We start from the raw sequence: 13,530 nt of genomic DNA on the forward strand, positions 1-13,530 counted from the left end.
ATTGTTTAATGGATTCCAAAACTCGACTAACATCTTTCTCCCAAAGACTTCTTAATGTGTTCACTTCTAACGAAAAGTTATGTGACACAAGTTTGCCAGTATAATGAATCGTGTTGTGCGACACAAGATACATGTGGCTAATATTAACATGATTTATTCATGTATTATCATAATTTATGAATAATGTATAATTTATGTCAATTCATAATACAACATAAACATGTTGAGTTATTTTTATATTGGATAACTTTTAATGAAGATGTGATATGTGTTGTAAATAAAGTGAGTGCAAGAGAACAGACAAATAAAATGATTGGGAAACAATGTTTTAATGTTGTCTTTTTGTAATATGAGCAAGGTTTTAGTAAATGTATATATAATATATATACATATTCTATATATTTTATATATATATAAATATGTATATATAAAATTAATATATATATATTTATATATATATATATATAATATTATATGACTAAGAGGAGGTCGCGCACGCGAGGAGAAAAGCTCGTGTTCTGATTGGATGAGAGGCATTGGTACCCAGCTCTCTCCGGCAAATATATCTCGAGCACGACCGGAAACGAAGCCTTCAAAATAAAAGTATATTTTAAATCGCACTTGCCTTATATCAATTTTCTTTCCATCCAGCTCATTGTCACTTACGTCTATCACATGTAAGTCATATTACATGTGCTTTTAATGAAATAAGAACACTAACACACCTTCACGTGGACACGGCTTTTATTTACCGAGTATGCTAGCAACCGGAAGTGCGTGTAGTATTTCCGCTAGCTTGACTGCGGTCCAGAGGATGTGACTCCAGCCTCTCTCGCGGCGCCTCGTCGGCCCCTCGGTGCTCCGTTTGTTGTGTTCCTCCTTCCAACCGTCGAAAATGGAGCTCGGTGGGAATTAGCTTCGAGTCCCCGCCGCTAACCGTTTGGAGAAATGATCCACCGGCAGCTCGTTTTATCCCAGGTACGTGACGTGCTCTCCGTGTTGTTGTCGCGGTGTTCCGTGAGCTGATGTACGGCACGGCCCTTCCCCTGGCAGCGGCCCGCCCGTCGCTCCGGAGCCCGCTGTGTGTCGCTCCCTCCTCCCGGTGCGGAGCGGGGCTGTCCGTGGATACCGACACCGGAGGAAGCAGCCCCCGTACGGCTGCGTGTCTCCCCCCTTCGGCCGGGGGAGCCGCCGCACTAACGGGGAGCTGGTCACGAGCCCGACGCGGTTGCAAAGCTCGTGCACCTGACTCTGAGGATGTCCCGATGTTTATATGATAATATTCACATTTTGTTTGCATACTCAGCAAATTTAACATTAAAATAAATGAATGTTGTGCACGGTGCTCGGCGGGGTGGAGGGCCGCTGCAGCTGTCAGGGCCATACGGCGTCGCCCTACCCAGGCTGGAGGCTATACGAGGAGTCCCCCCCCCCCCCCCACACACACCCGACCCCCCATTGAGAGGGGGGATTCCCGTCCTCAAAATCCTCTTAAATCCCGGATCAACACGCACCTGCGTGTGTTCCCTTTAATTTAATTTTATTCAGCATCTTTCTGAGGTTCATGTTTTATGTTTCATGTCCTGGTTTTGTTTTGATTGTGTTTCTGGTCGGTTGTGTCGATGAGTTTCCTCTTTGGGATTCATAAAGTGTTCTAATATTCAGTTGAGATGGAGGTAGAGAATATGACAGCTGAAAACAACTATAATACAACCCACAAAGAGCAGCATAGCACTTGTTTATACTGCGTTTCACCAGCGGTGGGGGTCAAGGGGTCACCTATCATGTCCTCCTGGTGGAAATCACGGCACAACTTATACAGAAATACAAATAAAATGTGTTTATTTTCTTCCCACTTCTTGCCTGTCCCAACTCGAAGACGTATAGAGACCTCTATTAGATCATTTATGGTAGTTTCATATTCTTTGGGAAAGGCTTTGGGGGGAAATTAATCCAAGTAAAATGTTTTTTAAAGAGTGAAATCTGTGGAAACGTCACAATGTGAGAGGTTCTACAGACGAGGTTCAGGAACCACAGAATACAAATAATAAATCCGCCCCAACAATAAAGATAATCTGTCGAGATATAAGCATCATTTCACCAATTCTGCCATCAGCACTTTTTGGTGTTTTTCTATTTTCCTCCAGTTATCTCACTATATAACTATATTGTGAAGACGTTCATGAACATGCTCATTGCATCATCACTGGATGTCTTTGGCTCTAAAGCGTGCAGAGAAAGTGAGATGGAGAGCCTCCATGTGGAGTAGTGGATTGGTGTAGAGTTGATCTTCTCGGTGAAGCTCTGCAGCGATTGGCTGAGCTCCCAGAGGTGACCTCAGGTGTCATAACCTCCTGAAGGCCTGGAGGCGGGCCCACAGCAGGTGGCCACTCGTCTCCCCTCTTAACCCCTTGAGGCCTCGTCGTTTACGCCACACGACACGTCGGCTCATGGATTTCTCCAGAGTCGTTACGCCCCGAGATCTGGAGATTTGATTTTGCCTTGAGAAAATAAAAAATAAGTGGCAATAAAACAATAAAGCGGAGCTAATTCATGAGATTCTTAGAGACCAGGACCACCGGAAGAGATTAATATCCTTTAAAGCTGGAGGGAAGATGAAAGAAAAAACTACAGTTTTGGAATATTAGTGTTATGAAGCAACAACGTTATGAAGCAACAATGTTATGAAACAACAACGTTATAAAACAACAACGTTATGAAACAACAATGTTATGAAACAACAACGTTATGAAACAACAATGTTATGAAGCAACAACATTATGAAGCAACAACGTTATGAAGCAACAATGTTATGAAACAACACCGTTATGAAGCAACAGTGTTATGAAACAACAACGTTATGAAGCAACAACATTATGAAGCAACAACGTTATGAAACAACAACGTTATGAAGCAACAACGTTATGAAACAACAATGTTATGAAACAGCAACGTTATGAAGCAACAACGTTATGAAGCAACAGTGTTATGAAACAACAATGTTATGAACCAACAACGTTATGAAGCAACAACGTTATGAAGCAACAACATTGTGAAAGAACAACGTTATGAAGCAACAACGTTACGAAACAACAACGTTTTGAAACAACAATGTTATGAAACAACAATGTTATGAAGCAACAACGTCATGAAACAACAACGTTATGAAACAACAATGCTATGAAACAACAACGTTATGAAGCAACAACGTTATGAAGCAACAGTGTTATGAAGCAACAACGTTATGAAACAACAACATTATGAAGCAACAACGTTATGAAACAACAACGTTATGAAGCAACAATGTTATGAAGCAACAACGTTATGAAGCAACAACGTTACGAAACAACAACGTTATGAAGCAACAACATTATGAAACAACAACATTATGAAGCAACAACATTATGATGCAACAGTGTTATGAAGCTACAACGTTATGAAGCAACAACGTTACGAAACAACAACATTATGAAGCAACAACATTATGAAACAACAACGTTATGAAGCAACACCATTATGAAGCAACAACATTATGAAGCAACAACATTATGATGCAACAGTGTTATGAAGCTACAGTGTTATGAAGCTACAACGTTATGAAGCAACAACATTATGAAGCAACAACATTATGAAGCAACAACGTTATGAAGCAACCACGTTACGAAACAACAACGTTATGAAGCAACAACGTTATGAAACAACAACATTATGAAGCAACAACGTTATGAAGCAACAACGTTATGAAGCAACAACGTTACGAAACAACAACGTTATGAAGCAACAACGTTATGAAGCAACAGTGTTATGATGCAACAACGTTATGAAGCAACAACGTTATGAAGCAACAACATTATGAAGCAACAACGTTATGAAGCAACAACGTTATGAAGCTACAATGTTACGAAACAACAACGTTATGAAGCAACAACGTTATGAAGCAACAATGTTATGATGCAACAATGTTATGAAGCAACAACGTTATGAAGCCCACTCTGGATCCAGAGGTGTTGGCTAACTACAGACCGATCTCTAACCTCCCCTTCCTCTCCAAGATCCTTGAGAAAGTGGTCGCAAATCAGTTGTCCGACTTTCTACCTCATAATAGTTTATTTGAGAAATTTCAATCAGGATTTAGAAAACACCACAGCACAGAGACAGCACTGGTGAAAATTACAAATGACCTCTTAATGGCAGCAGATAAAGGACTCCTCTCTGTCCTGGTCTTGTTAGACCTTAGTGCTGATAAAGGACTCCTCTCTGTCCTGGTCTTGTGATAAAGGACTCCTCTCTGTCCTGGTCTTGTTAGACCTTAGTCCTGATAGAGGACTCCTCTCTGTCCTGGTCTTGTTAGACCTTAGTGCTGCATTCGACACCATTGACCATGACATCCTATGACAGAGACTGGAGCAGTCGATTGGCATTTCAGGCACGGCACTAATTTGGTTTAAATCCTATTTATCAGATCGATCACAATTTGTATTTGTAAACGATGACGCCTCGATAACCACCAATGTTAATCACGGAGTTCCACAAGGTTCTGTGCTTGGACCAATTTTATTTACCTTATACATGCTTCCTTTGGGCAATATTATCAGGAAACATTCCATAAACTTTCATTGTTATGCAGATGATACTCAACTATATCTATCGATAAAACCAGAGGAGAGCAACCAACTCGGTAAAATTCAAGCATGTCTTAAAGACATAAAAATATGGATGACCTGCAACTTCTTGATGTTAAACTCAGACAAAACCGAAGTAATTTTAATCGGCCCTGAGCACCTCAGATATCAATTATCTGGTGATGTGGTTTCTGTAGACGGCATTGCCCTGGCATCCAACACCACTGTAAAGAATCTTGGCGTTATCTTTGATCGGGACTTGTCCTTTAACTCCCACGTAAAGCAAATCTCAAGGACTGCATTCTTTCATCTACGTAATATTTCAAAAATCAGGCACATCTTGTCTCAAAAGATGCAGAAAAATTGGTTCACGTTCGTTACTTGAGACTGGATTACTGCAACTCCTTATTATCAGGCTGCTCTAATAAGTCTCTTAGGTCCCTCCAGTTGATCCAGAATGCTGCAGCTCGTGTTCTCACTAAAACTAAGAAAAGAGATCACATCACTCCTGCACTAGCTGCTCTGCACTGGCTCCCAGTAAAATCAAGAATCACTTTTAAAATTCTTCTCTTAACCTACAAAGCCTTGATTGGTGATGCACCATCATATCTTAAGGAGCTTGTAGTACCATATTGCCCCACTAGAGAGCTACGCTCACTAAATGCGGGACTACTTGTAGTTCCTAGAGTCTTAAAAAGTAGAATGGGAGCCAGAGCCTTCAGTTATCAAGCTCCTCTTTTATGGAACCAGCTTCACCTTCAGTCCGGGAGGCAGACACAGTCACCTCGTTTAAGAGTAGACTTAAGACCTTCCTCTTTGACAGAGCTTATAGTTAGGGCTGAATCAGGTTCACCTGGTCCAGCCCCTTGATATGCTGCTATAGGCTTATAGCTGCCGGGGGACGTTTAGGATGCACTGAGTACCTATCTCCTCTTTTTTCTCTCCTTAAGGATGAATTTTCATCTCTCAATCACACGTTACTAACTCTGCTTTCTCCCCGGAGTCCTTTTGACTTCACGTCTCATGGAGTCATCGGACCCTATGAGACGGTATAGATCCTATCTGCCTGATGGATCATCGAGGTCTGGGTCGTGGAATTCCTGCTACCGACTATGCCACTGTCCTGTTGAGACTCCGCCCACTCCTCCTCCCCACCGCCATCTGCCTGATGGATCGTGGAGGTCTCCATCGTGGAATATGCCTACTATGAACTATTCATACACTCTGTCATATTCATTGAATGTATTTTAACTCTAAATATGTCCTTCTGTACACATTACATCTATTGCATCTGTCCATCCTGGAGAGGGATCCTCCTCTGTTCTCTCCTGAAGGTTTCTTCCCTTTTTTCCCCCTGAAGGGTTATTTGGGAGTTTTTCCTGGTCCGATGTGAGGTTTTGGGGCAGGGATGTCTATGTGTACAGATTGTAAAGCACTCCGAGACAAATTTGTAATTTGTGAAATTGGGCTATACAAATAAACTGAATTGAATTGAATTGAAGCAACAACGTTACGAAACAACAATGTTATGAAGCAACAACGTTATGAAGCAACAACGTTATGAAGCAACAATGTTATGATGCAACAACGTTATGAAGCAACAACATTATGAAGCAACAACGTTATGAAGCAACAATGTTATGAAGCAACAATGTTATGAAGCAACAACATTATGAAGCAACAGTGTTATGAAGCAACAACGTTATGAAGCAACAGTGTTATGAAGCAACAATGTTATGAAGCAACAACGTTATGAAGCAACAACGTTACGAAACAACGTTATGAAGCAACAACATTACGAAACAACAACGTTATGAAGCAACAGTGTTATGAAGCAACAACGTTATGAAGCAACAACGTTATGAAGCTACAGTGTTATGATGCTACAATGTTATGATGCCACAGTGTTATGAAACAGCAGCGTTATGAAGCAACAACATTATGAAGCTACAGTGTTATGAAGCTACAGTGATATGAAACAACAGCGTTATGAAGCAACAACGTTATGATGCAACAGCGTTATGAAGCAACAACGTTATGAAACAACAGCGTTATGAAGCAACAACATTATGATGCAACAGTGTTATGATGCAACAGTGTTATGAAACAACAGCGTTATGAAGCAACAACGTTATGAAGCTACAGTGTTATGATGCTACAATGTTATGAAGCAACAACATTATGAAGCTACAGCGTTATGAAGCAACAACGTTATGAAGCTACAGTGTTATGAAGCTACAGTGTTATGAAACAACAACATTATGAAGCAACAACATTATGAAGCTACAGCGTTATGAAGCAACAACATTATCAAGCTACAGTGTTATGAAGCTACAACGTTATGATCAAAGAACCTTTTGTTTAAGGTTCTTTGAGACACATTTATAGGTTCACAAGAACTTCACACACTGGAGGCGTTACTTCTTTTGTGTAATTAGTTTGCATTAATATTTTACATTTTTCAGAATAAGATTTTTTTTTCAGAATAAGATTTTAAAAAATCAGAATAAGATACATTTTTCAGAATAAGATACATTTTCAGAATAAGATCTTATTTTCAGAATAAGACAGAAGGAATAAGGAATTAAAAAAATTCTGAGCGTTCACACCACCATAAAGAATGGACACAGTCACAGCATACACTATATCCTCTCCTTCTGTTCCTTCACAATAAAAGCCCTAGACATAAACATTGCGTAACCGCAGCATTTATTAATCGTAGGCGTCGCAACTGTCACACGTTGTAAATCGCTGCCGGCCGTGAACACTTGTGAGGGACCGTTCCACATAAGTGTGTCCTTCAGTCGGCGCCTCCCTCCTCACGCTAGTATGACATCATCGACAGCCACGACCATCACGACACGTGACGCAATCACCTCAGCAGCCTCAGTTTGAGTTATAGAATACTGACAATGCAACAGAAACATCGATTGTAATTGTTTTATTGTGGAGCTCTTTCATGAAACACACACACACACACACTCCAGAGTCGATGAGGTCATGTCGCTGTGGTTCCCCATCTTTACGTGAACAGGGAGCCGAGGCGGCGTTCCTCAGAGGGACCATCGGGATGATCCTCACTGAAGCTTCTGGTTCCCAAGAAGAAGAAAAATGGAAGCATGATTAATAATTATGTAGTCCGGAACGCAATTATACTGGTTAGTGTCAGGACAAGTAGGAAGGACGACTGGGGCCGCTTCCCGGGAGATTACTGTGTGTGTGTGTGTGTGTGTGTGTGTGTGTGTGTGTGTGTGTGTGTGTGTGTGTGTGTGTGTGTGTGTGTGTGTGTGTGCCATACTGTACTACATGACTAATGAGGACTGGGGATTTGAAGAGGAGTTGGTGTGTTACAGTTGCGACAGGGTGGAGATAAACATGGGGGGGGGTGGTAATAGGAAAGTATGGATGTCAGGAAAAAGCCGAGGGGAACTTTAAACGTGCTGATCAGCAGCCGGCTCTCGACTCTTGGATGTCAGATTGTCCTTGAAGGCGTCAACGGCGAAGGAGTTTTTATTGTATTCTCATTGGAGGGATGAAAACCCTCCTTCATCTCCGTCAGTTCACTGAAGAAAAGTACAGAAAAGAACGTCTTCACGCGGACCGCTGAGTCAGCACGCCAGCTGGCCCCTATGACATCACTTCCTGTTCCTTTTCAGCACGCCAGCTAACCCCCGTGACATCACTTCCTGTCGCTTCGTGGAGGAGTCATGTTATTATGAGGTCCCCGCCCTCCACGTTGTTTTGGTGAGCGGTCTGGAGGGAGGTCTGTGAGCTGAAGACATTTTAACGGTTTAGTCAACAACATAACCCCACCCCCCCCCCCCTCTGACAGAGAGCCAAAAGGAGGCTGTGAGCAAACAGATGTAATGACCCCCCTGCATCCTTTTCCTGTCATCCCCCTGTACTCAGGCAACCTGAGTGCAGATTCATAGAGAGATCCTTATTGATTGCAGAACTAGAAATAGATTTTTCCCAAATGGTGTTTGATTGCTTGAACATCTTAAAGGGACAGTACCCCCCCAAATACACATGCATACCTCTCGTGCTGTGAGGGCGTCCTGAAGCCGGTCTCTCCTCACACCACCAACATGTCTGCATCCATCAACGGCTCGACAAGTGGAAACACAGTTCTGATTTTGGGATGTACTGTCTCTTTAAGGACGATATTTTGTTTGGTATCGTTTGTTTTCGGACATCAGAGTAACGTCCGTCATTTGGAGTCAACCCCGTGAACTGAGTCCCACGTTCACTCTGTTTTATCTTTATCTCGGTCGTTCGCTCTTTCATTGCCTCATGCGCCATCGGGTGTGTTAGTGATGCACGGCTGCACTGGACACACACACACACACTGTGAGTCTCAGACCTCGGCCCTGACCAGGCACGATATCCTCTGGTTTGGAAAAGTGAAGCCAATGCTTTGTGTCTTAAAGCTGCATTTCCTTTACTGTCCACCAGGGGGTGAATCCTCTGGTGTAAACATTGTAAACAAGAGTTTATATGGTCAGATAGACCATAAAGCAGGGGATCCTGCTAGGGCATGGCTGACTGGGATTGACATGTCCTCTACCAGAGACGTATACCTCAGTCCAGATGTGACTTTTTCCTTTAAAAAAAAAAAAAAAAACATGGCGGCGGCCAACACCCAAGATGGCAAACTCAAAGCTTGCCGTCCACGTCCCAAGGGGTGAAGTTACCATGACTACGTCCACTTCTCACACAGTCCGGACACTTTCATCATGCATCAAGCTTTTTTAAAAAAATAAAAAATACGAGGTTGAGGGGAGCTGCAGCCCATCCCTCTGTGGAGGTCACATGGTTTCCCCCAATGCGTCTCCATCACGTTGTCATGGAGACATCCATTACAGCGGCTTCAAATCAACCGGGCTGGACGTCCCGTGGCGGACGGACAGCGTGCCGGTGTCACCGTGTGACCGGCCGAGCACAGGGAGGCGTCTCTGTGGTCGAATATGTTTCATCACATATCACCTCCTTCTGGAGGTCGGCGGCTCCGTCTCTCTTCTTTCCTCCTTTCGGTTCATCCATCTGTGCTTCTGCTCCTTCTCAATTATTCATATTTCTATCCAACAAAGATGGAAGTGTGATAACGTTGTTGTTGTTGTTGTTGTTGTGTGTGTGTGGGGGTGTTTTCTTCCCGCCTGCTACTGTTGGTCTCTGTGTTTTTAACGCGCCGCCCTTCTCCTCCCACTTCCCCTCAGGTGTTGGTCTGCTTTGGGTTGACTGGTCATTATGCTGATGCAGCTCTGTAGTGTCAAGGTCAGTGCCCCCCCCCCCCCACCCCACCACCACCACCACCATCTCCATTTGCCTGCCCACCACCACCCAGTGTGTCGTGTCCTTGCATTATGGGATGTCATACCGATGTACCTGTAGCAGGAATGCCTCTGAAACAGCTTCGAGCGATGGATCAGGAATCTGCAGGTACTAGAATATTAGAGATGACCGAGTCTCCGAGTCTCTGAGTCTCTGAGTCTCTGAGTCTCTGAGTCACTGAGTCTCCGAGTCACCGAGTCTCTGAGTCTCGCCCCGGAGTGTTTTCCCAACTAAAGCGTCCCCTGATCCAATGGGAATGCGCTCCCTCACATTCGGACGTGCCGGTAGTGAACAGACACCGGACTCTGACGTTCACGTTCATTCATTGGACGCCATCATACTTTACCCCCTGTGGGAACAGGGTGTGAGTTGTATTCCCGTGGCTTCAGTTTGCGGTCTTTGTTATGCTGGGTTGTGTTAATGTGAAGGCTGTTTCTGATATTTTGTCCACTCAAAATAACAGAAATAATGCAGGAATGCGATTTATAAAAAAATATATACTGTATATATATATATATACATGTAAATATATATATATACATATATATAATATACATGTTATTTATATTATATATATATTATATAAATATAAAAACAAAAATTATATATAATATCTAATATTAATATATAATATATATGTTTTAATTTGTAATACATACATATATAAAATATATAATAATTATAAATATGATATTATATATATATATATTACTATATATAGTATAATACATATATTTAATATACATACATATAGAGTATATATATAGATGTATAAAAAAATAGATGTAATATATAATAATTATATATATAGTATAATATATATGTTATACATATACATATATACATATATATTTATTTATATATATTATATGTATTATATTTAATATATTATATAAATATATTTAAAAATATATATATATATGTATATATAAATATATACTGCTTCTGCCTATCTAGTCTGTGTGCACTGGTGCAATAGATGTGTTGATGCAGAATGTTTTGTTGTGTTTGCACATTTCATGTCATATTCTAGACGATCCCTCCAGCTGGAGAACATTATGAATCATGAAGCTGTCAATCTGCCGTCAGTGACGACGCTCGAAGACTGCGGACACATCGGAGCTCTTTAGCTGATGTTATTGTTACACTTTTCATATCTCAAAATGACCCCTCAGTGATCACATCTCAACAGCACCTGTCACTGTGAAGGAAGTGACACTGCGTTCTGACTCTGATGATGTCATCAAAAACCCAAAGGGCACCTCCACGTTGGTTTCCTGTCACAGCGAATCAGACGTCAAAGTCACATCCTCTGGGGACTTGATATAAAGTTTAAAAAGCGTGAGAGACGAGACGCCGACTCCCTCGAACTGAAGATATAACCGCCGCCGTGTTTCAGTTTAACTGGTGACCTTTGGCAGAATGAGTCGGTGGTTGCCGTAGTAACTCTATAAAACACAGACGATCCGTACCTCAGACACATTTATGAGGACAGCTGCGTTTGCTGTCGGCCTTCAACCTCCTCTGGGCGTCGACGTCCTTCTGTTCGCTCGGCACTCTTGTCGCTCTAACTAGCACGTCGCTATCACGCTAGCACGCTGCTCAACCCATCATCCTCAGCTACCATGCTAAGCTAACTAGCCACCATGCCACCTAATAAACCAAACAATCCTCCTTCAGTCGCGCTAGCTTCATGAAGCTGGAGGGTTCTTCCTCAGGACTCAGACATCCTCAATAATCTGCATTCTCGTATTTATATCCGAGTTAGGAGAGAAAAGACGACTTGATGCCTCCTGAATTACTTTTGAAGATATTTAGCAGCTTGTCCTTAGATGCTAAATCATTTAGATTCACACACTGGCTCTGAGCTTCTGGTTCAGCTTGTGTTAATGCGAAGGTGTTTCTGATATTTTGTCCACTCAAAACAACAGAAAGAATGCAGGAAGGCTATATATATATATTATATATATAATATAAATATAAAAACAAAAATTATATTTAATATATAATAATAATATATATTATATATATTTTGTAATTTGTAATATATAATATATTAATTATATATATATGATATACCTTTATTCGTCCCACAGTGGGGAAATTTCAAAAATCACAGCATATGTTATAATATATAGATATATTTAATATTTATAATATAATACATATATTTAATATACATACATATACAGTATGTATATATATTTATATATATATATGTATATATAAAACCTTTTTCCTGCTTGCTTTGATCTATTTATTATTATTATCTATACAACATTGTCATTAATAATGTGTTTTTAGCCGGGAACTCAGATGTCAGAATGGAGTCTTGTTGTCGCCGTGACCATCGGGTGTTCCTCATCGCCCTCTTCAGCACCGCGACCCTCTTCTTAAAGAGCGTCTTTCTCTCCTCTCTCCTCTTTTTGCAGAACTTGTACCAGAGTCGGTTCCTGGGCCTGGCGGCCATGGCGTCCCCGACCCGCAGCAGCCAGAACCGCCAGCGCTGCAAGGACGCGGTCCGCCACAGCTACGGCCCGGACAGCTACGCCGCCGCCGCCGTCGACCAGCAGGACTTCACGCTGGGGCTGCCGCGGTCCACCAGCGACGCCGACCTGGTCTCCCCGGACGCTCGCTCCACCCTCGCCCTCAGCTCCTCCCACTACACCGTCGGCCAGTCGGAAGACCTGGTGGTCACGTGGGACATCAAGGAGGAAGTGGACGCCGGGGACTGGATCGGCATGTACCTCGTCGGTGAGTGAGATGTGACCCGAAGACAATAAAGTAGTGGAGATGATCCAGGTTAAAGTGTTTGGATGGGTTGTAATGGCTGATGATGTAAAGCATGAATTGATCTGGATGAATCCTATAAACATGAGTGTGTGGTGCAGGGTTCGTACGGTCATGGGAAACCTGGAAAAGTCATGGAATTTTAAAATGGTCATTTCCAGGCCTGGAAAAGTCATGGAAAGAACTGAAATCATAAAAGTTTTAGAAAAGTCACGGAAATGTTCATTTACGAAATAATTAATATGTTTTTTAAAGAAAGACGCTCAAAATATAAGCCGGCGTACGCTCTCAATACGCAGAATTTTTTAAGGTTTCTGAGATTTCAGTTTGATCATGGAAATCTGGTTTAAAGTCCGGGAAAAGTCCTGGAAACCCACTGGTCAACATGTGTCAGAACCCTGGCGGTAGCAGTGTGGCTTCAGCCATTTCTCCTCCCTCCAGATGAGGCGTTGTCTGAGAACTTCCTGGACTACAAGAACCGAGGCATCAACGGATCCCACCGGGGGCAGATCGTCTGGAAGATCGACTCCGGCTCCAACTTCAGGGACTGTGAGTACCGGAGGAAACCGTTACCCCTGAACGCGGCGGCGTTAAATCCATCAAAGCGCTCCAGCTGCGTCGTGATGGATGTCTGATTCGATTCCTCGTCTTCGGGTTTGAGCACCAAGTCGTCCTGACTGGTGTTTTTTAGAAGTGGAGCTGCTTGAGAGAGGGCTGAGTCAGGGCATCAGAGGGAGAGGGAGCGCTGCGTTTAGGGACCGGGGGAATTGTGCGTATGAATGAGAGA

General features: G+C 42.4%; 1 protein-coding gene across 1 annotated transcript in view; it reads left to right on the forward strand.

Annotated features, from left to right (window-relative positions):
* The first annotated feature begins 890 nt into the window (after positions 1–890).
* LOC130206149 (E3 ubiquitin-protein ligase HECW1) overlaps positions 891–13,530 on the forward strand; it is a 43,342-nt gene continuing 30,702 nt past the window's right edge. The window contains exons 1-3 of the mRNA XM_056433954.1: positions 891–978; positions 12,386–12,707; positions 13,185–13,292. Coding sequence (XP_056289929.1) covers positions 949–978; positions 12,386–12,707; positions 13,185–13,292 — 460 coding nt within the window. The 5' untranslated portion in view covers positions 891–948. The remainder of the gene's footprint in view (positions 979–12,385; positions 12,708–13,184; positions 13,293–13,530) is intronic.

Source organism: Pseudoliparis swirei, chromosome 16 (genome assembly GCF_029220125.1).
Source record: "Pseudoliparis swirei isolate HS2019 ecotype Mariana Trench chromosome 16, NWPU_hadal_v1, whole genome shotgun sequence".
Taxonomy (NCBI): Eukaryota; Metazoa; Chordata; class Actinopteri; order Perciformes; family Liparidae; genus Pseudoliparis; species Pseudoliparis swirei.